Source organism: Oncorhynchus masou, chromosome 13, assembly GCF_036934945.1.
Source record: "Oncorhynchus masou masou isolate Uvic2021 chromosome 13, UVic_Omas_1.1, whole genome shotgun sequence".
In the NCBI taxonomy this organism is placed as follows: domain Eukaryota; kingdom Metazoa; phylum Chordata; class Actinopteri; order Salmoniformes; family Salmonidae; genus Oncorhynchus; species Oncorhynchus masou.
In genome coordinates, this window is record NC_088224.1 from 90,295,390 (window position 1) to 90,319,457 (window position 24,068).

Below are 24,068 nucleotides of genomic sequence, written 5' to 3' on the forward strand. Positions count from 1 at the left end.
ATGGCTTGGTTCCCAGAGTGGGCGGAGAGAAATGCAGGTAAAGATATAGTACATTTCTGTCTGCAACATTATGAATGTTTCACTGAACTGAGTAGGCTCCCCAGTTCTGTTGCCAGTTACTATACATAAAAATTGATCATAAATTGGAATAAACCAGGGAAGACCAGGGTACATCTGGTGGAATCTCTACATGCATGAATTTATACCATGAAACAGAGTGAAAAACATGTATTTATTCAGTAAAGTGATGTTGCGTGGGACAACTGCCAACAGGAAAACCATGCTTGTCCAACGAAGACAGATAAATCTTTCTTGGGGACAGATTGTTGGAAACACAGCTGTTTTTCAATCTCAGCGTGACATATAGTTCCTAAAATGGCTAAAAGCTGGGAACAACGGCTCTACTGTTTCATCAAATAATGACATAAGCAAATGTAAATACATCTCCAGATACTCATTGATTATTTCTTCATACCAACTGTGATTTAGAACAGTATCATAAACAACATTTTGAAGGAGTGTGAAAACATGGAAATTATTAATTCATGACATAAAAATGTAAATCTAAATTCAACGATGAACTTGTTTTTCAGCTGTGCTGAAATGCAAGCGAGACAGAAAGTTTGCCAGAGGTCAGGCCTGCCCCATCTGTGAGACCCCCGCTCCCTCTAGAGGCAAGACCCTAACCCAGCTTCCCCGTGATGCCTTCACCTGTACCAAGCCCCGGATCCACCCCCATCTGAAGCAGAGGAACGTCAGCCTGGACGAGGGGGATTACACCCCTGTCTCCCCCCGGGACTTCATCGCTCCCATTGGATCCCTGCAGATGAACCTGACGGCTCAGTTCCACAATGACGCTAGCCTTACCTGCACGGTCCAGAGACCATCAGCCATGGAGAACCTGACTCTAACCCAGGTGGAGGAGGAGGAGAAGAATGTGTCCATGCTCTCCACCACCATCTCTACATGGCTGGTTTGTAATATTGACTATGAGCACATCCAACAGCTCTGGCGCATCCTGGCTACATACAGTGACGTTCCCATGAGGCTAGAGAGAGGGTTGATGCTCTCCAGGACCCCAGACATGATCTACAAGTACAGCCAGATCAGACCAAAGGAGGGACATGATGAAATCCACACAGACATTGAGGCTGAGATTAAGGCTTCACCTGCATGGTTGATGCAAGGAGAGGTCAACTTTCAGCTGGACCGCACTACAACCACATTCTCCACCTTGCACATTAAGTACAGGTCAGTGGTCAACCTGCGTGTGGAGAACAAGGTGTCACAGAGGAGGGACCGTTACAGCTGGACCATCATCAAACGAGACAACCAGACCCAGACTGAGCACTCTGTCCTCATAGGTGGGGTCCTACAGTACACAATGTGTCGTGGATGGGTAGAAATGTGCCCATATAATGTATATATTTATTATTTATTTGCCTTTTTTTAACTAGGCAAGTCAGTTAAGAACAAATCCTTATTTTCAATGACGCCTAGGATCAGTGGGTCAACTGCCTGTTCAGGGGCAGAACGACAGATTTGTAGCTTGTCAGCTCGGGGGTTTGAACTTGCAACCTTCCGGTTACTAGTCCAACGCTCTAACCACTAGGCTTCCCTGCCGCCCCATATACTGTAACATACTTTCAAGAGCAACAATAGCAATGTGCATTTGATTTATTTATTTAAAAAAAAAATAATAATAAATAAATAAATAAATATTGATGTGATTCTTGTTGTGATTTAAAGGTGGGGTGGTGGAGCTCAACTGCAAGACCTTTGGGGAACCAAAACCCTCTGTAGAGTGGATCTTATCGGACGGCACTAAGGTACGGGCGCCCTTCTCCAGTGAGGACCGCAGGATAGTGATCACCGTTGATGGCAGGCTCACCCTGAGAGGAACAGACAACTCAGACACTGGGCTTTACCGCTGCATCGCCACCAACTACCTGGACGCAGACGTGCTCAGCTTCCGGGTCACCGTGCTGTCTCCCGATGTGGAGGAGGAGGAGGTCAATGGGGTCAAGCTCTCACGGCCTCTGGGCCAGAGCCTGGTTCTAGACTGTGGGTCCGCAGGCAACCCTGAGGCCTCGGTCCAGTGGATTCTACCTGACCACACAGTGCTGGATAAATCCTATGGGAACAGGAAGCTCTATATGAATGGGACTCTAGGAATAAAAGCTCTGACCTCCAGAGACCGGGGGTTTTACAGGTGTCTCAGTGCTAACTACCTGGGGGTGGACCTGTTGACGTCCCAAGTGACAGTCACTGGCGAGGGGTCCAGGAAGGTGACAGTGGTGGATAGAGAGGGGTCAGGGGCGGAGGCTTTGGTTGAAGTTGACGGGGCCATAGAGGAGAGGGAGGATTCCCACAGTGAGGTCCCTTCCTCCAGCCCCTCTGACAGAACTATCCAGGAGTCCAGGACCATCACATCAGACAGGCCCTACCCCAGACTCAGGTCTTCCTCTCAGGGCAGAGGATCAGCGGGCTCTTGGGGGAGAAGGAGGAGCCCAGCCAGCAGCAGGCGCACATGGAACAACAGGAGGGTATTTGATCAAGCCTCCAAGAAAGTAGACCTCCAGAGATTTGCAGAGTTTGTGAAGAAGGCCCAAGGTGGTTCAACAACAAAGACAAAGAGTGCAAAAGAAAAAGGAGATTCAGAGCCTGACATGTCTGGGGACCGGGATGCTGGATCTGGGGAGGGTCTGTCTCATGAAGACGGACTCATTGTTTTACCAAGCAGCGTCATGCCAACCACAGATTCTCCAGATGAAAGTATGATGGGTGTAACTGCAAGCATAGAGAATTTAAACAATCAGAATAATGTCATGGCAACCACCAACAACAGTGAAACCAGTGTCATGAGAACCATGGAGATCCCAGATGACAGCCAGACTAGTTTCACTGTAACAACAGAAAATACTGACAGAGTGACAACAGTGACGACAGATTCATACACCCGGTCAGACGCCACACCCATCGAGTCCACATTCACCCACAGCAGCCACAGCAGGTCTAGTGGTGAGTCGTACTCTTTGGAGAGGAACACGACAGTACCTCTGAGACAACCCGTCACGCTCCTCCTCGCCGTGACCAACACCACAGACAAGACACAGATCATGTTCTCCAGAGAAACACCTACAGAACCAGATACCTCCACCGGGGCGGCGCTATTGCTTCTCACCGACCCCAATGTCACCCCCATGATGGACAGTCCCAGAACACCCAACAGAGAGCCTGAGATCCACACAGCCACTGACCCAGACAGCCAGACCACCTTCACCGCAGTCACCACCACAGAGAGAGAGCAGGATGAGATCACCTTCCACACCACCCAGAGGATCAAGTCCCCCCGTCTGCCTGCAGGCTCCACCATCATCTCCCGCCAGCAGATCCATATCATCCCTCCTATGAAGGGCAGAGGAGGAGGAGGAAGAGGAGGAGGGGGCCGGAGGAGGAACTTCCCTGGCAGGAGGAGGTTCATCAAGCCCAACCGGATCACAGACATCCAGTCCATCCTAAACAAACTCAAACAGCCTAACATTGTGAAGAAGCAAGGCAGCAGCACAGTACCCAACACTATGGAGCTGACCACGGGTAAGTAATGTCATGTTGTTGAAATATGTACTGTAGTTTCTTGTCTTTGATGTTGACATTATCTTTGTTGAGAGACTTGAGCCATGAGGAAGAGCCAAAAGATGATTATGGTGATGAGGATAGCCATGATGATGATGATGATGATGATAGCCATGATGACGGCGATGATAGCCATGATGATGATGATGATGATGATAGCCATGATGATGATGATAGTGATGATAGCCATGATGCTGATGATGATGATAGCCATGATGATGATGATGATGATGATGATAGCCATGATGATGATGATGGTGATAATAGCCATGATGCTGATGATGATGATAGCCATGATGAGGATGATGATGATAGCTATGATGATAGCCATGATGATGATGATGATGGTTGTGATGATAGCCATGATGATGATCATGATAATGATAGTGATGATAGCCATGATGATGATGGTGATGCTGATGATGATTGTTATTGTTGTTTCTTTTTCAGACTGTGACTGTGATGAAGATGAGAAGAAGATAGGTGGTCAGCGGGTCGTCACACCAACAACATCTCCTAAAACTCCCAACGTCCCTAGCTCCTCTCTAGGAAGAACAGAGAGACCGACCACCACATACTCAACAGAATCCCCCCCACCACCACCCAGCCCACCTCCACTCACTCTCAGTCCCCCACCACCACCCAGCCCACCTCCACTCACTCTCAGTCCCCCACCACCACCCAGCCCACCTCCACTCACTCTCAGTCCCCCTCCACCACCCAGCCCACTTCCTCTCACTCTCAGTCCAGAGGTGAGGTATCCAGCAGCTACATGACCTCCACTAATGCCCCAGAGTCTGACCCAACACACAACCCTATGACGAGCACAACAGATGAACCAACAACCTCCACCATCACAACCACAATTGCCTCCAAGATCGTCCGTGGTAAGATCATCTGGGGCAAGCTGTTTGGGAACAGGGACAGGCAGAGGGAAATAGTCAACAGACTACGTAAACCAGCCAGGCCCTCAACCACCCCAGAGGGCTCAACAATAGTCCAACCAACCACCACCACAACTACAACCACAAACGCACTTCCCACCCAGCGGTCTCTGGCTGAACCTGTGACCGAGTCACCGTCTATAGCAGGTAAACACAGAGAGATCCCAGAAATCTCATCAGACGATGACTATGGAGATTCATTGCCTGACTCTGAGGCCTCGACCACACCCCAGCCTGGCACTAGCCGTGGAACTACAACCCCAGCCTGGCACAACAGGTACTCCCCCACCACAGAGTCTTCCCCACACACCCAGACCATCGCCTCCCCACCTGTCCCAAGAGAAGACACGGATGAGGCCTCGTCCTCTGTGTCTGAATCTGGAGGGTCAGCGGGGTACCTATCCCGTAGATTTGGGGGAAACCGGAGACCAAATGGCGGGTCAGGGGGGTACCTATCCCGTAGATTTGGGGGAAACCGGAGGCCAAATGGAGGGTTAGGGGGCAGGAGGCCTTTCAGGGGCAGGAGGCCTTTTAAAAAAAACATAACAACTACGGAAGCCCCCAGCACCACCATAAAATCAACAGAGCCTTCAACCACCATGGAGACCACCATGGAGACCACCACATATCCCACAGAACCCACCATGGAAACCTCTAAGGAGACCACCATGGAGACCACCACATATCCCATAGAAACCACCATGGAGACCATCATGGAGACCACCACATATCCCACAGAAACCACCATGGAGACCTCCATGGAGAACACCATGGAGACCACCACATATCCCATAGAAACCACCATGGAGACCACCACATATCCCGTAGAAGCCACTATGGAAACCACCATGGAGACCACCACATATCCCACAGAAACCACCATGGAGACCACCATGGAGACCACCACATATCCCATAGAAACCAGTATGGAAACCACCATGGAGACCACCACATATCCCACAGAAACCAGTATGGAGACCACCATGGAGACCACCACATATCCCACAGAAACTACCATGGAAACCACTGTGGAGTCCACCACATATCCCACAGAAACGACCATGGAAACCACCATGGAGACCACCACATATCCCACAGAAACCAGTATGGAGACCACCATGGAGACCACCACATATCCCACAGAAACTACCATGGAAACCACTGTGGAGACCACCACATATCCCACAGAAACTACCATGGAAACCACTGTGGAGACCACCACATATCCCACACATACCCTCTCCGTCTCCAACCCCCTGTACACGCTGTCCAGAGAATCAGATAGGTCTGCAGTGACTGTGTCCACTGGCATGACCTCCGTGGGAGAAACCACCACAGACTCTGACTCATACGATAATGAGAACTGGACAGATGAGATGAAGTCCTCCACTAACCGTCCACGAGCCTACACTTCCACCACCAGGCCCAGAATGACCTCTCCCACAACTTATCCAACCACCACCTCCAGGCCTTACACTACATCATCAACCCGGGTCCAGACTAACACCAACCCCATCAGAGTGAACACTAACATCAGGCTCCCGTCAGGGAGAGACAGCCGTTACCAAATCACACAGAGACCCATGATCAGGAGAACCAGGCCCAAGGTGTCCAGTAACAGGGCCAGCAGTGGCCCAGACAAGACCCTGACCTTTGACACACTGACTATTCTGGAAGCAGAGCAGGGGCACGCCAAAGCCCCCTATAGCAGCAAGGACATAGACGATGCCATCTCCAACGCCTATACCCACATCACCGGCTATGATACGACAACGGCTAACATTGTGGGCTTTGAGCGGACCACCAAGGACATGCTCACCAAGCCCAGGATCGTGGGAGGCAACGCTGCCAGCTTCACTGTCCTGTCCAACTCAGACGCCTTCCTGCCCTGTGAGGCCGCGGGCAGCCCTGAACCCACCATCAGCTGGAAACGCTTCTCTTCAAGCAGTGGTATGGAAAATAACAGGATATAGATATTACGAATGTTATAAAGCTACTTTGGAATGAAGCTATAATGTATGTTCATTTATATATTCTCTCTCGCTCCCTCCATCTCTTTCTCTCTCTCTCTCCATATCTCTCTCCATCTCTATTTCTCCCATATCTCTCTCTCTTTCCATCTCTCTATCTCTCTCTCTCTATTCCTCTCGCTCATCTTTCTCTCCATATCCCTCTCTCTCTCTATTCCTCTCGCTCATCTTTCTCTCCATCTCTCTTTCTCCATCTCTCTCTTTTTCCAACTCTCTTCCTCTCTATACCATTGTCCCTCTTCCCCTCTCTCTCTCTATTCCTCTCGCTCATCTTTCTCTCCATCTCTTTTTCTCCCCATATCTCTCTCTTTCTCCATCTCTCTCTTTTTCCACTCTCTTCCTCTCTATACCATTGTCCCTCTTCCCCTCTCTCTCTCTATTCCTCTCGCTCATCTTTCTCTCCATCTCTTTTTCTCCCCATATCTCTCTCTTTCTCCATCTCTCTCTTTTTCCAACTCTCTCCCTCTCTATACCATTGTCCCTCTTCCCCTCTCTCTCTCTCTCTATTCCTCTCGCTCATCTTTCTCTCCATCTCTTTTTCTCCCCATATCTCTCTCTTTCTCCATCTCTCTTTTTCCAACTCTCTTCCTCTCTATACCATTGTCCCTCTTCCCCTCTCTCTCTCTATTCCTCTCGCTCATCTTTCTCTCCATCTCTTTTTCTCCCCATATCTCTCTCTTTCTCCATCTCTCTCTTTTTCCAACTCTCTTCCTCTCTATACCATTGTCCCTCTTCCCCTCTCTCTCTCTATTCCTCTCGCTCATCTTTCTCTCCATCTCTTTTTCTCCCCATATCTCTCTCTTTCTCCATCTCTCTCTTTTTCCACTCTCTTCCTCTCTATACTATTGTCCCTCTTCTCCTCTCTCTCGCTCCCTTTCAGGAAGCACAATGACCATCAACGGCAAGATGAGCAAGTTTGAAGTGTTCCCGAACGGCACTCTATCCATCCAGAACGCAAACATTAAAGACCGTGGTCAATACCTCTGCCTGGCTGAGAACGGTCAGGGGTCGGACAAGCTCCTGGTCACCCTGTCCGTAGTGGCCTACCCCTCACGCATCCTGGAGCCCAAGGTACGGGAGATCAAATCCCACTCTGGGAAGACAGTGGAGATGAAGTGCAAGGTGGAGGGCCGCCCCACCCCTCTGGTCTCCTGGATCCTGGCCAACCGCACCCAAGTCAGGGGCCACAACTCGGGTTCCAGAGTGTCAGTGACCCCAGAGGGCACTCTGCTCATCAAGCAGGTGTCTGTGTATGACTGGGGCCACTACAAGTGCATCGCCAGTAACCCAGCAGGAGCCGACACTGCCACTGTCAGACTGCAGGTGGTGGCAGCACCTCCTGGTATCCTGGAGGCCAAACGACAGCAGGTCCGGACCGGTGTGGGTCAGAGCCTGTGGTTACCCTGTACCGCTCAGGGCAGCCCCCAGCCCACCGTGCACTGGGTCCTCTATGATGGAACGGCAGTGCGACCCCTGAAGCCCTCTGTGGACCCCAGGGTGTCTGTGTTCGCTAACGGGACGCTCCACCTGACCGACACGGCCGCCTCGGACGGTGGGAAGTACGAGTGCATCGTCACCAGCTCTACAGGGTCGGAGCGCAGGGTGGTGATGCTGACTGTGGAGAAGAAGAAGGAGATGGCTCCTGAGATCGTGGAGGCGTCACACCGCAGGACAGAGCTGGCGTATGGGGACCAGCTGAGGCTGAACTGCTCGGCCACCGGGGACCCCAAACCCAGGATAATCTGGAGACTACCGTCCAAGGCTGTGGTGGACCAGTGGCACAGGTAACTTAGTCTGTATTTACACACGTAATCACACAGAGACCTGAGACGTACACAGGCACAATCGCACGCCAGCAGATAAACATGCACACACACTGAAAGGTATGCAGGTTTTCTGTGCTACAACACAGCTGTTTAAAAACACCAAAAGAGATATTATTGTAACTTCTCCCCAAATGATTGACTTGTGTTTCCAGTGCAGAGAGCTTCGACTGGGGTTCTCCAGCGAGAGGTATTGTGCCTCACCAGTGTAAGGTTGAGTTAGCACTGAGCACCTAAAAGTTTGAAAATGTCCAGAAACGTGGATGGAAAACAGAGAAAATAAAGACAGACTGAAACACATCATGTAAAGACTGTTCTGTTACACTGTACAGTATCTCTGTTTTCATTTGAAACTTCTGGTTTAGGGTCTCCATTTTCCCCTCATTTTCATCTTCCTGCATTGCCCATCAGGGTGCTACCCCTCACATAGGGAATAATAGTGTTTAATGTTTCTATATTAGTCAGATTAGTCGATCCCCGTGTGTTAACATCAAGAGAGAAGGTAAATAAGATGCTTGAGCTCCTTGAGTGTGTGGATTAAAGGTATAATCGATCCAATAGCTCAACGGACAGGGTATTATCATGATGAATGTAATCTAGAAGAAACTGGAGCTGCATGTGAAAGTCCTTTAGATCTGAAAATCTAAGTATCAATTGGAAGGAATAGGATGTTTGGCTCGCTTTTGTCTGAGTGTGTTTATAATTAACAGTGGACTTTGTTTTCAAAAGAATAGCGTGCCAGTGTTCATGTCCTCGAAGCCTGATGTTGTGGTGACAATAATATTTCAATTTATACAGGCAATTTTTTTTACTAGTTTCAGTACCAACATTTCAACACTCACGCAATATGTTTGGACCATGTTTGGACCATGTTTGGTCCAGGAAAAGGTTTCCTTTGAATTGATATTCAGACGACACCGCTAATGATCATTAGCATGAACTAAACATCTGATCTACAGCTGCATGTTAATTAATGAGCAGGGATCTCTCCGAGGACAAAAAGGTACACTGTTGCCTTCCACTGAGCCCATAACATATCATCTCATGACAAGCCTGAGCATGCTGTTAAACCCAATGAACATCACCCAGTTGAATGACCTTCTTCGGCCTCTTAATGTTTCCTCCATTAGCAGTGGTTCTTAAAAGCTGGTGAAAACCTGAGACCAGAATAACTGAGGGGGAGACGACGGCATTTAGACTGGATATCAACATGAACAAGTTTTATTTGATTTGAGCAAGGACCCAGTCAGATTTCTTTAAAGAGGAACTTGAGAGAACCAGAAGAACATTGGCATGCTGGTGGAGGACTTTATATTGCTCCTAATAATGTAGTTGACATTCTGCCATGTATCCTCTCTGCATGCAACCACTGAAAATAGAGCTTCTACATATTTCGTGACAGAGACTTATGTAGAACATTGACCCAAAATAAACCCCACAACACTTATTTTGTGAATGTAACAGTAAAAAAAGGCAATTTTCTAATGGTTTGATTCACTGGTCATTGAATCGTTATTCCCCCCACCACCTCCTATTTCATTAGCTAAATGGTTTGATTCACCGGTCAGTTCATTGAATCGTTATTCCCCCCACCACCTCCTATTTCATTAGCTAAATGGTTTGATTCACCGGTCAGTTCATTGAATCGTTATTCCCCCACCACCTCCTATTTCATTAGCTAAATGGTTTGATTCACCGGTCAGTTCATTGAATTCTAAATGGTTTGATTTATTCCCCCACCACCTCCTATTTCATTAGCTAAATGGTTTGATTCACCGGTCAGTTCATTGTTATTCCCCCCACCACCTCCTATTTCATTAGCGTTCATTTCGTTATTCCCCCCACCACTCCTATTTCATTAGCTAAATGGTTTGATTCACCGGTCAGTTCATTGAAACGTTATTCCCCCCACCACCTCGTATTTCATTAGCTAAATGGTCTGAGTCACTGGGCAGTTCATTGAATCGTTATTCCCCCCACCACCTCCTATTTCATTAGCTAAATGGTTTGATTCACTGGTCAGTTCATTGAATCGTTATTCCCCCCACCACCTCGTATTTCATTAGCTAAATGGTTTGATTCACTGGGCAGTTCATTGAATCGTTATTCCCCCCACCACCTCCTATTTCATTAGCTTAATGGTTTGATTCACCGGTCAGTTCATTGAATCATTCTTTCCCACCTATTTAATTAGCTGAATGGTTTGATTCACTGTTCAGTCCATTGGATCATTCTTTCCCACCTATTTAATTAGCTGAATGGTTTGATTTACTGTTCAGTCCATTGAATCATTGTTTCCCACCTATTTCATTAGCTGAATGGTTTGATTCACTGTTCAGTCCATTGAATCATTCTTTCCCACCCATTTCATTAGCTGAATGGTTTGATTCACTGTTCAGTCCATTGAATCATTCTTTCCCACCTATTTCATTAGCTGAATGGTTTGATTCACTGTTCAGTCCATTGAATCATTCTTTCCCACCTATTTCATTAGCTGCATTTTGTAAATAATGACACTTCGTGGAATGCTTTCCCCCTCCCTGTGTTTCTTGTTTGATTTAAACTGTTATGGTGGCTGTCTTGGCAACCTGGACAAGTGTTCTATTAGTGCTTTATTACTGTCTGCAACTGTAGTAGGATTCAGAACAAACCATTATTGTGAGTCATTGCCAACGGCCTTGAGAAAAGACAGAACCAGGTGAAATACACATATGCTGATCTGCTGTAAGCCTGTCTGGCCCTGTAAGAATGGCATCACTCTGTCCCTCCATCCCCCTGTCTCTGTGTGTCAGTACCATGAGCACGGGCCCTACCTAGTGGACCGTCTGTGGGGTGTAGCTGGCACACCATTCAACGTAAGTTTGTTTTGTAAATGGAGATGGATGGAAGTACCAAGCAGGAGGAGAAGTCATTAGACGCTGGTCACGTGATGACAAGACTGCTTGTCATCATGTGTTCCAATTCAAACAGAAAATATTCCCCAGTAGTCTAAACCCTACATGGCCTATTGTACATCTGCATAATGCTTTAACATGGAAGATGTTATTGTACAATCAAACATAAGAAATGTCATCTTTGAACATTTTTTAAAGCGTTGAAAATCGAAACGATATTATATGTAAAAAAAAAATGCCTTTGTTTCTTTCCACTGCTTTATTGGTTATGTGTCGCTATCTTTAAATGATGTCAATAACTCTTTTTTTATCTCTTTATCAGGATGGGAAACCGAATCCAGGTCCTGGACAACGGCACCTTGGTCATGGACTCTGTGAGTGACAAGGATGCCGGGGACTACCTGTGTGTGGCGCGCAGCAAAGTGGGAGACGACCTCCAGCTCATGAAGGTCACCGTGTCCATGAAGCCAGCCAAGATCGAGCCCAAGATGTACGGCAAGAAGCAGGTACCCTACGGCAACGACCTTAAGGTGGACTGTAAGGCATCTGGAACCCCGGAGCCAGAGATCTCCTGGGGCCTGCCGGACGGCACCATGGTCAACAGCGCCCTGCAGTCAGACAGCAGCAGTGGAGGGGGAGGCGTACGGCGGTACATCCTGTTTGAAAATGGCACACTCTATCTTAATCAGGTGTGCCATCTTACATTGGCCTGCTACTCTATAGAAATAATGGGCAGTATTCATTGGTCAACTCAATGTGACTAGATGTAGTCCTTTGACTCTGAACTGCTGGTGTTGTGTCTGTCTATAGGTGGGCATGGCGGAAGAGGGAGACTACACATGCTACGCTGAGAACCAGCTGGGCAAGGACGAGATGCACGTCCACATCACTGTGGTGATGGCAGCACCACGGATACGTACGCCCAGCCGGACCTACGCCCAGGTGAAGCCTGGAGGCAAAATCCGCTTTGACTGTGAAGCCACGGGCGAGCCCAAGCCCAAAATCCTGTGGATGCTCCCTACTAACGACATGATCGCAGCCTCCAACGAACGCTATCTGATGCACGTCAACGGCTCCCTAGACATCCAGGATGTTAAGCTGGTGGATGCTGGGGAGTACGTGTGCATGGCTCGCAACACCGCCGGGGATGACAGCAAAGTTTACAAGATGGATATCGATGGCAACCCTCCTGTGATCAACGGCAACTCCCAGAACAGGATCGTAGTGAAAGAAACGGCCACCAAATACTCCAGGAAGTTCATAGACTGCAAGGCCACTGGAGACCCGCTTCCCAAGATCACCTGGATCATGCCGGATAACATCTTCCTGAACGCTCCGTACTTCGGCAGCAGGATCAACATCCATCACAATGGAACGCTCGAATTCCGGAACGTCCGTCCGACGGACATGGCGGAGTTCATCTGCATGGCGAGGAACGACGGAGGGGAGGCGGTGATGGTGGTACAGATGGAGGTCACTGACATGCTCCGAAGGCCTATCTTCAAGAACCCCTTCAACGAGAGAGTAATGACCCGTATGGGGAAGACCACAGTCATGAACTGTTCTGCAGATGGTCACCCAACACCAGAGATCATCTGGCTGCTACCCAACGGAACCCGCTTCACCGGGGGCTCCAACCGGGGCTCACGCCAACACCTAGGCAACGACGGAACCTTCGTCATCTACAACCCCAGCAAGGAGGACGCTGGGAAGTACCGCTGTGCCGCTAAGAACTCGGTGGGCTACATTGAGAAGCTGATAGTTCTGGAGGTGGGCCAGAAGCCATTAATCCTCACCAGGCCCAGAGGGATCATACGCAGTGTGTCTGGGGACCCTCTGTTCCTTCACTGCCTGGCTGATGGCAGCCCCAGACCCCGGATATACTGGACCATCCCTGGAGGTCACACCCTGGCCAGACCGCAGGTCCATGGGCGCCACCAGCTGATGGAGAATGGGACCCTGGTTGTCAAGGACACCACCCTCCACGATCGGGGAAACTATGTGTGTCGGGCGTCGAACGACGCTGGCGAGGCGGTTCTCACAGTGCCAGTCATCATCATCGCCTATCCTCCCCGCATCTCCACGGGACCCCCTCCCACCGTGACAGCGATGGCGGCGGCGCCCATACAGCTCAACTGTGCTGCCATCGGGATCCCAAAGCCAGAGATTACCTGGGAGCTGCCTGACCGCTCTGTGCTCTCCACGGCGGGGAAAGGGCGGCCCACGGGCAGCGAGCTGCTCCACCCACAGGGCACGCTGATCATCCAGAGACCCACTACAGCAGATTCTGGCACCTACAAGTGCCTGGCCAAAAACCACCTGGGCACCGACTCACGGGTCACGTATGTACGTGTGCTGTGAGCACCAGCGCTGACTAAAGGAGAATATAAAACCCCTGGACTATAAACTCTTAACAGACACGGAAACTTCAGTGTTTCTTATGATGTACAATGTCAGGAAAGACTCATTTCTACATGTGGACTTGTGAGGAGCGGGGTTTGTGGAATAGTTTGATCACGGTACAGCTCACATCAATCAACCAAGTAGCAGAACAGGATTATTAAGAGAAGGAGGAAGGAATGGAGGAGGGAATGGAGGAGGGAATGGAGGAGGGAATGGAGGAGGGAATGGAGGAGGGAATGGAGGAGGGGACGGAGGGGGGGATGGAGGAGGGAGCGAGGGAAAATAGAAGCTGTACAGAGGAGGGTCTGTTCTTTGCCAGGAAAGTCGTGACTAGCGAGGTGGTATTCTTATTATAACAGAGTCAGAGGTCTGGAAACGCACGGTTGGTTCTCATTTGAGGTGTTTTTAAAAAGGGTCTAGAAGGTGGGTCTTACAGTGAGGCTACGTGTTGAGTGTTTTGACCAGACACTTTACTATTACAGCCTGTGGGGAGAGAGGAAGAGAGAAACTTACTATATTCCCTCTGGACACTTCCTCAATGTTTTATTTTTGGGAGTGTTGGTAATGACTCATTTGCTGCAATGACAGAAACATTCTATTATCAGAATGTTTCTAACTATTTTGCTTTTCAAGACACATTTCATATTTCTTGTGAATAAATCTTTATAAACAGGCAGTATATTTTAATGAATTCTGCCAAATATACATTTTTAATATACATTTTACACTGGATTATCATACAGTTTTTCAAAACAAATTTCTCACATTTCTAACTGTTTATATTTTTTAATTAGCATTGTTAGTTTGTCATGGTGCAGGGTAGCTTAGTGGTTAGAGCGTTGGTAACCGGAAGGTTGCGAGTTCAAACCCCCGAGCTGACAAGGTACAAATCTGTCGTTCTGCCCCTGAACAGGCAGTTAACCCACTGTTCCCAGGCCGTCATTGAAAATAAGAATTTGTTCTTAACTGACTTGCCTGGTTAAATAAAGGTAAAATAAAAAAATAAAATAAAAATCTTCCCCTCTCATGGTTTGACAGTGCTTGTATCAATACAAATGCAGGAGTTTGGTTGGTGTTAATAGCGACTTTTATGGAGGTGAAAGTATCACCTACACAGTATTCAGTAGCATCGTATGAACTGTCACTAAAAGTAAATGCATTATTGGTTTTATGTAATATTATTCCTTTTGTAACTATTATCTACTTTGTGAATCAATGGTACGCGGGAGATGAAATTAAACCAAAGATGGAATGTGTTTCTTGTACTGTATTTTGTCCTGTTTTGACAATGTGAAGCTAATTGAGCTGACTTAGGCAAGGTGGCTGAATGGATTTGTTTTGAGCAACCTGGTCTCTCTCTCTCCCCCGCTACTCTCTCCTCTTCCATCCTATCATCTCTTCCCTCTGCTCATACCTTCTCCAACCTATCTCCTGATTCTGCCTCCTCAACCCTCCTCTCTTCCCTTTCTGCATCCTTTGACTCTTTATGTCCCCTATCCTCCAGGCCGGCTCGGTCCTCCCCTCCCGCTCCGTGGCTCGACGACTCATTGCGAGCTCACAGAACAGTGCAGGCAGCCGAGCGGAAATGGAGGAAAACTCGCCTCCCTGCAGACCTGGCATCCTTTCACTCCCTCCTCTCTACATTTTCCTCCTCTGTCTCTGCTGCTAAAGCCACTTTCTTCCACTCTAAATTCCAAGCATCTGCCTCTAACCCTAGGAAGCTCTTTGCCACCTTCTCCTACCTCCTGAATCCTCCTCCCCCTCCCCCCCTCCTCCCTCTCTGCAGATGACTTCGTCAACCATTTTGAAAAGAAGGTCGACGACATCCGATCCTCGTTTGCTAAGTCAAACGACACTGCTGGTTCTGATCACACTGCCCTACCCTGTGCTCTGACCTCTTTCTCCCCTCTCTCTCCAGATGAAATCTCGCTTCTTGTGACGGCCGGCCGCCCAACAACCTGCCCGCTTGACCCTATCCCCTCCTCTCTTCTCCAGACCATTTCCGGAGACCTTCTCCCTTACCTCACCTCGCTCATCAACTCATCCCTGACCGCTGGCTACGTCCCTTCCGTCTTCAAGAGAGCGAGAGTTGCACCCCTTCTGAAAAAACCTACACTCGATCCCTCCGATGTCAACAACTACAGACCAGTATCCCTTCTTTCTTTTCTCTCCAAAACTCTTGAACGTGCCGTCCTTGGCCAGCTCTCCCGCTATCTCTCTCAGAATGACCTTCTTGATCCAATCAGTCAGGTTTCAAGACTAGTCATTCAACTGAGACTGCTCTTCTCTGTATCACGGAGGCGCTCCGCACTGCTAAAGCTAACTCTCTCTCCTCTGCTCTCATCCTTCTAGACCTATCGGCTGCCTTCGACACTGTGAACCATCAGATCCTCCTCTCCACCCTCTCCGAGTTGGGCATCTCCGGTGCGGCCCTCGCTTGGATTGCGTCCTACCTGACAGGTCGCTCCTACCAGGTGGCGTGGCGAGAATCTGTCTCCTCGCCACGCGCTCTCACCACTGGTGTCCCCCAGGGCTCTGTTCTAGGCCCTCTCCTATTCTCGCTATACACCAAGTCACTTGGCTCTGTCATAACCTCACATGGTCTCTCCTATCATTGCTATGCAGACGACACACAATTAATCTTCTCCTTTCCCCCTTCTGATGACCAGGTGGCGAATCGCATCTCTGCATGTCTGGCAGACATATCAGTGTGGATGACGGATCACCACTTCAAGCTGAACCTCGGCAAGACGGAGCTGCTCTTCCTCCCGGGGAAGGACTGCCCGTTCCATGATCTCGCCATCACGGTTGACAACTCCATTGTGTCCTCCTCCCAGAGCGCTAAGAACCTTGGCGTGATCCTGGACAACACCCTGTCGTTCTCAACTAACATCAAGGCGGTGGCCCGTTCCTGTAGGTTCATGCTCTACAACATCCGCAGAGTACGACCCTGCCTCACACAGGAAGCGGCGCAGGTCCTAATCCAGGCACTTGTCATCTCCCGTCTGGATTACTGCAACTCGCTGTTGGCTGGGCTCCCTGCCTGTGCCATTAAACCCCTACAACTCATCCAGAACGCCGCAGCCCGTCTGGTGTTCAACCTTCCCAAGTTCTCTCACGTCACCCCGCTCCTCCGCTCTCTCCACTGGCTTCCAGTTGAAGCTCGCATCCGCTACAAGACCATGGTGCTTGCCTACGGAGCTGTGAGGGGAACGGCACCGCAGTACCTCCAGGCTCTGATCAGGCCCTACACCCAAACAAGGGCACTGCGTTCATCCACCTCTGGCCTGCTCGCCTCCCTACCACTGAGGAAGTACAGTTCCCGCTCAGCCCAGTCAAAACTGTTCGCTGCTCTGGCCCCCCAATGGTGGAACAAACTCCCTCACGACGCCAGGACAGCGGAGTCAATCACCACCTTCCGGAGACACCTGAAACCCCACCTCTTCAAGGAATACCTAGGATAGGATAAAGCAATCCTTCTCACCCCCCCCCTTAAATGATTTAGATGCACTATTGTAAAGTGGCTATTCCACTGATGTCAGAAGGTGAATTCACCAATTTGTAAGTCGCTCTGGATAAGAGCGTCTGCTAAATGACTTAAATGTAAATGTAAAATGGTCTCAGAGCATTTCGTAATATTATGTATGTAAATCTGAAACACTCCATTTTGTATGATATGTTAAGTTTCGTATGTTATGTATTAATTTGTGGATCTCCATCACCCATTTTGTATGATATGTCACCAATTACAATTCGTATTATATGTTACGAATTAGCAAAAAGGTACAATGTATTAAGAATTTGCGAATGTACTACGTATTACGGATTTGCCAAACATATTATATGTTACAAACTAAAGCTAGGTGACTAAAGTTAGCTTGCTGGGTCATGTTAGCGAGGCATTAGGGTTTGACTTAAGGTTCGGGAAAGATTTGATAAAAGGGTTAAGGCTAGGGTCAGGGGAAGGGTTAGCCAACATGCTAAGTAGCTAAAAAATAGTAAGTAGTTGAAAAGTTCTGTTTTTTGTTGTTGTTATTTACGAATAACCAGGGAACACTCCAACACTGACATAATTTACAAGCGAAGCATTTGTTTTTAGTGAGTCTGCCAGATCAGAGTAGGGATGACCAGGGATGTTCTCTTGCTACACTCATGAACTGCCCAATTCTCCTGTCCTGCTAAGTACTTTTGGGTGTCTGGGAAAACGTATGGAATAAAATGTAAAACATTTTCTTTAGGAATGTAGTTGAGTTAAAGTAAAAGTTGTCAAAAATATAAATAGTAAAGTAAAGTACAGATACCCCCCACAACTACTTAAGTAGTACTTTAAAGTATTTTTACTTAAGTACTTTACACTGGTCTGAGGGCACAGCTGGATTTCTTATAAGCATCCGAATTAGTGTCCCACTCTTTGAAAGCGGCAACTTTAGCCTTTAGCTCGGTGCAGATATTGCCTGTAATCCATGACTTCAGGTTGGGATATGTACGTATGGTCACTGTGGGGACAATGTCGTCATTGTACTTATTGAAGAAGCCGGTGACTGAGGTGGTATACTCCTCAATGCAATTGGATGAACCCCGGAACATATTCCAGTCTGTGCTAGCAAAACAGTCCTGTAGCAAAGCATCCACATCGTCTGACTACGTCCATATTGAGCAATTCTCTGGTACTTCCTGCTTAGTTTTAGCTTGGAATCAGGAGGATAGAATTATGATCAGTATTGCCAAATGGAGGGCGAGGGAGAGCTTTGTATGCGTCTCTGTGGGTGGAGTAAAGGTGGTCTAGAGTGTTTTTCCTCTGATTGCGCATGTGACGTGGTAGAAATGAGGTAAAACTGATTTGTTTGCTTGCATTAAAGTCCCTGGCCAATAGGAGCGCTGCTTCTGGATGAGCATTTTCTTGTTTGCTTGTGGCATTATACAGATTGTTGAGTGCGGTATTAGTGCCAGCATCAGTTTTGTGAACTCTCATGGTAGATAGCGTGGTCTACAATTTATCATGAAGTACTCTACCTCAAGCAAGCAATAACTCAAGACTTATTTAGTATTAGACATCTCGCACCAGATAGACACACACCCCCGCCCTGCGTCTTACCAGACGTAGCTGCTCTGTCCTGCCGATGCACGGAAAACCAAGCCAGCTCTATATTATCCATGTCGTCGTTCAGCCACGACTCGGTATAACAATATATTACAGTTTTTAATGTCCCGTTGGTAGGATAGTCTCGTCCATAGATCATCCTGTTTGTTTTCTGGTGGTTGGCCAAAAGAACCGATGTTAGTGGTGATTGACTCACTTGCCTACAAATCTCAACAAGGCACCTTCTCCCTCTGTATCTCTGCCTTTTCTTCACACTAATGACAGGGATATGGGCCTGTCAAAGCAGTATATCCTCCGCCTCTTAAGAATCTAGGGGGCACTATTTTCACGTTTGGAAAAACAACATTCCCAAAATAAACAGGCTATTTTGTCAGGACAAGATGCTAGAATATGCATATAATTGACAGCTTAGGATAGAAAACACTCTAAAGTTTCCAAAACTATAAAAATATTGTCTGTGAGTACAACAGAACTGATATTGCCTGCTGCTAGCTAGGCATAATGCTATGCTAGGCTATCGATAAACGTACACAAACGCTTGTCTTGCTTTGGCTGTGAAGCATATTTTCAAAATCTGAGATGACAGGGTGATTAACAAAAGGCTAAGCTGTGTTTCAATATATTTCACTTGTGATTTCATGAATATGAATATTTTCTAGTAATATTTATGTCCGTTGCGTTATGCTAATTACTGTCAGTTGATGACAACGCTCCCGGATCGGGTAGTTACCAGAATTAAGGATCGGACCCCTTTTTTCTCCAATTTTCACCTAAAATGACATACCCAAATCTAACTGCTTGTAGCTCAGGACCTGAAGCAAGGATATGCAAATTCTTGATACCATTTGAAAGGAAACACTTTGAAGATTGTGGAAATGTGAAATGAATGTAGGAGAATATAACACCTTAGATCTGATAAAAGATAATACGAAGAAACAAACAGTCATTTTTTTGAATATTCTTTGTACCATCATCTTTGAAATGCAAGAGAAAGGCCATAATGTATTATTCCAGATCAAGCACAATTTAGATTTTGACCACTAGATGGCAGCAGTGTATGTGCTAAGCTGTAGACTGATCCAATGAACCATTGTATTTATGTTAAATATTTTGTATCAAGACTGCCCAAATGTGCCTAATTGTTTTTTTAATAACTTTTCAATTTCATAACTGTGCACTCTCCTCAAACAATCACATGGTATTATTTCACTGTAATAGCTACTGTAAATTGAACAGTGCAGTTAGATTAATGAGAATTTAAGCTTTCTGCCAATATCAGATACATCTATGTCCTGGGAAAGGTTCTTATTATTTACAACCTCATGCTAATCGCATTAGCCTACGTTATCTCCGTAGGGGAATCCACCAAACCTGTAGAGGTTAAAGAAAAAATCTTTGTCCAGTTCGCGGTGAGTAAACTCTGTTCGAATGTCCAGAAGCTATTTTTGGTCATAAGGGACGGTAGCAAAAAATATATTTAAAAATAGTGCAGTTGGTGGTATTACTTCTACCATGTTACGTCTAGTCTATGATATCAGGTTGCTTTTGAGTTGTGTTCAAGGGGGCAATTTTAAACAGATGTCCACATAGCCCAAATAGGTTCCTCAGCCAGGTCACTATGGGGTTGGAGGCTCTAGGGTTTGTCCCAAAGTTGTTTTAGAGCTCACTGCCTAGGTGATGGTGGTCATTAGGAACATCACATCTGTTCCCTACAGAGGAGGGAGGGGAGAGTGATGGGGGAGGGTGGGGGTGGGGGAGGGGGAGGGGGAGGGGGTGGGGAAGGGGTAGTAAGGTACTCTGGCTGCAGGAAGGGATTTATTGAGGCTTCTGGTTTACTTTCTCCAGCTGTGAAAATTGCGTCTCTGCCTACCCTGGGATGTGTGAGATCCCTTCTCTCCCTACCCTGGGATGTGTGAGATCCCTTCTCTTACTACCCTGGGATGTGTGAGATCCCTTCTCTCCCTACCCTGGGATGTGTGAGATCCCTTCTCTCATTACCCTGGGATGTGTGAGATCCCTTCTCTCCCTACCCTGGGATGTGTGAGATCCTGGGATGTGTGAGATCCCTCTCCACTACCCTGGGATGTGTGAGATCCCTTCTCTCACTACCCTGGGATGTGTACCTACCCTGGGATGTGAGATCCCTTCTCTCACTACCCTGGGATGTGTGAGATCCCTTCTCTCACTACCCTGGGATGTGTGAGATCCCTTCTCTCACTACCCTGGGATGTGTGAGATCCCTTCTCTCACTACCCTGGGATGTGTGAGATCCCTTCTCTCACTACCCTGGGATGTGTGAGATCCCTTCTCTCCATACCCTGGGATGTGTGAGATCCCTTCTGTCACTACCCTGGGATGTGTGAGATCCCTTCTCTCCCTACCCTGGGATGTGTGAGATCCCTTCTCTCACTACCCTGGGATGTGTGAGATCCCTTCTCTCACTACCCTGGGATGTGTGAGATCCCTTCTCTCACTACCCTGGGATGTGTGAGATCCCTTCTCTCACTACCCTGGGATGTGTGAGATCCCTTCTCTCACTACCCTGGGATGTGTGAGATCCCTTCTGTCACTACCCTGGGATGTGTGAGATCCCTTCTCTCACTACCCTGGGATGTGTGAGATCCCTTCTCTACCTACCCTGGGATGTGTGAGATCCCTTCTCTCACTACCCTGGGATGTGTGAGATCCCTTCTCTCACTACCCTGGGATGTGTGAGATCCCTTCTCTCCCTACCCTGGGATGTGTGAGATCCGTACAAGGACATTTGGTTTGAGAGTCTCACTACCCTGATTTCTCAGATCCCTTTTATGCTAAATGGAGTGCACTACCCTGGGAGAGAGAGATCCCTTCTCTCAACCCTGGGATGGGAGCTGTCATACCCTGGGATGTGAGAGATCCCTTCTGTCACTACCCTGGGATGAGAGAGAGACTACCCTGGGATGAGAGAGAGACCTACCCTGGGATGTGGAGATCCCTTCTCTCACTACCCTGGGAGTGAGACTAGCGAGAGATCCCTTCTCTCCCTACCCTGGGATGTGTGAGATCCGTACAAGGACATTTGGTTTGAGAGTCTACGATGATTTCTCAGCCTTTATGCTAAATGGAGTGCAAAAGAGAGAGAGAAGAGGGAGCTATAGAGAGAGAGAGAGAGAGAGAGAAAGAGCAAGAGAGAGATAGAGTGAGAGAGAGAGAGAGAGAGAGAGAGAGAGAGAGAGACAGAGAGAGAGACAGAGAGAGAGACGAGAGAGACAGAGAGAGAGAGAGAGAGAGAGAGAGAGGAGAGACTAGAGAGAGAGAGCGAGAGAGAGAGAGAGAGAGAGAGAGAGAGAGAGAGAGAGAGAGAGAGAGAGAGAGAGAGAGACAGAGAGAGAGAGAGAGAGAGAGAGAGAGAGAGAGAGACAGAGAGACAGAGAGAGAGAGAGACAGAGAGAGAGAGAGAGAGAGAGAGAGAGAGAGAGAGAGAGAGAGAGAGAGAGAGAGAGAGAGAGAGAGAGAGAGAGAGAGAGAGAGAGAGAGAGAGAGAGAGAGAGAGAGAGAGAGAGAGAGATGGGGGAGAGAGAGAGAGAGAGAGAGAGAGAGAGACAGAGAGAGAGACAGAGAGAGAGAGAGATGGGGAAGAGAAAGATAAGGATGAGATCAAGAGAAACCAGCTCCCGTTGACTTCAGTTTGACCTCAATTCTAATGCCATCGCTACAGCTGAAATATGATAACAATATCACAACAGCCAACAAAGAAGAATTGAGATTCTAAGAGCTATGGGACTGTAGTACATAACTCACCATCTGTTTGAAGGTATTGTAAGAAGGAGCTGGTATTTTTCCACTCTGCTTCTGTTCAGCTTAGTCACACGGTCAAAACAAAGAGCCAGTGAGAGTGACCACATTTTTCAGTCAATCATGTTTTTTACTATCGTCCACGTGCACAGCTGTGTGGAGAAATTAAGAGAACAGAGGCTGGCTTGAACAGAGAGGAGTAACAGAACTGACGTTATAATTTGTTTGTGCGCTATGACCCGATACACACGAGGAAAACAAGGTAGCTTATGATGCCCTGATCTGCCGGGGAGGGGTGGAATCAGCCATGACTAAGCATTTTTAAGACCACTATATAAGACCTCAGCATTTCCTGTATTGTCCGCTCTCAACGAATCACCTACGGATGGTTCGTTGACCAGCTCCATTATTGCAATAAGTGAATCCAAGATGGCGCTGCAGTAGGACATGTGTTTCTGTCTTTGTCTTATCCTGTGTTTTATCCCGTGTAAATAGCCAGTCAGTTCGCTGATGAGACTGACTTGATCAGCCTGTTGCATGATGATGAGGAACATCATGGCCCAGTCCTAGATGACTTTGTAGAGTGGTGTGAGGAATCACACTTGGTCCTCAATACCAACAAGACCAAAGAGATGTGCATAGACTTCAGCAAGCGTACAACACCTACCTCTGCAACATCTATCAGAGGTCAGAATATAGAAATTGTAGAGGAATATAAATATATGGGTGTCTTTTTAGACAATAAGCTTCAGTGGAGTAAACTTTTTGTATTGTCTGTTGGTTTGGTAATGCCACTGTCAGCTAGAGAAACATACTGAGAATGATTATTATCACAACAAGCAAGGTACTTGGAGTCAAACAGACAGGCCTGGATGAGATCTTTAAGGTCAGGGCCCTCCCCAAGGCTCACAAAATCATTTTAGACCCAAGTCACCCCCTGTACCTGGACATTGAATTACTCCCCTCTGGGTGCAGGTATAGGGCACCCCTCAGCAGGAAAAACAGAACGAGACAATCATTTGTGCCAGGTGTGATATCCCTCCTAAATAGCTCGGGCGAATGTTCCCGTTGACTCCTTAAGGCCAGCAGGCTAGTCTTTTCTTCTTTTTTGTTTAATGTTTTATTTCTTATTTCTTACTATTATTATTTTTATTGGTGCGTAGCTGTTATGAAATTTGTATTGTCAATTTTGTTTTGTATTTAAATGCCACTTTAAATGTGTACATGACACTGCAACAACATTTTCCCATGGGGACAATAAAGACAGTAAGTAAGTAAGTCTATTTCGTATATACCTTAATCTCACTTTCTATCTAGGAACTAAATATACTTTCCTGCAAACCGCCTCACCCAATGTGGTACGGATCTGCTATTGTTATTCCTTATAACTGGATCTTCCATTAGGAGCTAACCAGCTAACTAGTTACTAGTCTTTGTTAGCCACAGCTAGCGGCCTTTTTCCC

The 24,068-nt window shown here is 47.5% G+C and overlaps 1 protein-coding gene across 1 annotated transcript in view; it reads left to right on the plus strand.

Annotated features, from left to right (window-relative positions):
- Positions 1 to 14,986, plus strand: part of LOC135553197 (immunoglobulin superfamily member 10-like) — a 19,545-nt gene extending 4,559 nt beyond the window's left edge. Inside the window, exons 5-12 of the mRNA XM_064985366.1 lie at positions 1 to 37; positions 594 to 1,364; positions 1,750 to 3,597; positions 4,087 to 4,223; positions 4,352 to 6,530; positions 7,491 to 8,394; positions 11,650 to 12,016; positions 12,138 to 14,986. The exon at positions 1 to 37 is cut by the window's left edge and continues 354 nt beyond it. Of these exons, the coding sequence (XP_064841438.1) occupies positions 1 to 37; positions 594 to 1,364; positions 1,750 to 3,597; positions 4,087 to 4,223; positions 4,352 to 6,530; positions 7,491 to 8,394; positions 11,650 to 12,016; positions 12,138 to 13,688 (7,794 nt within the window). The 3' untranslated portion in view covers positions 13,689 to 14,986. The remainder of the gene's footprint in view (positions 38 to 593; positions 1,365 to 1,749; positions 3,598 to 4,086; positions 4,224 to 4,351; positions 6,531 to 7,490; positions 8,395 to 11,649; positions 12,017 to 12,137) is intronic.
- Positions 14,987 to 24,068: the final 9,082 nt, after the last annotated feature.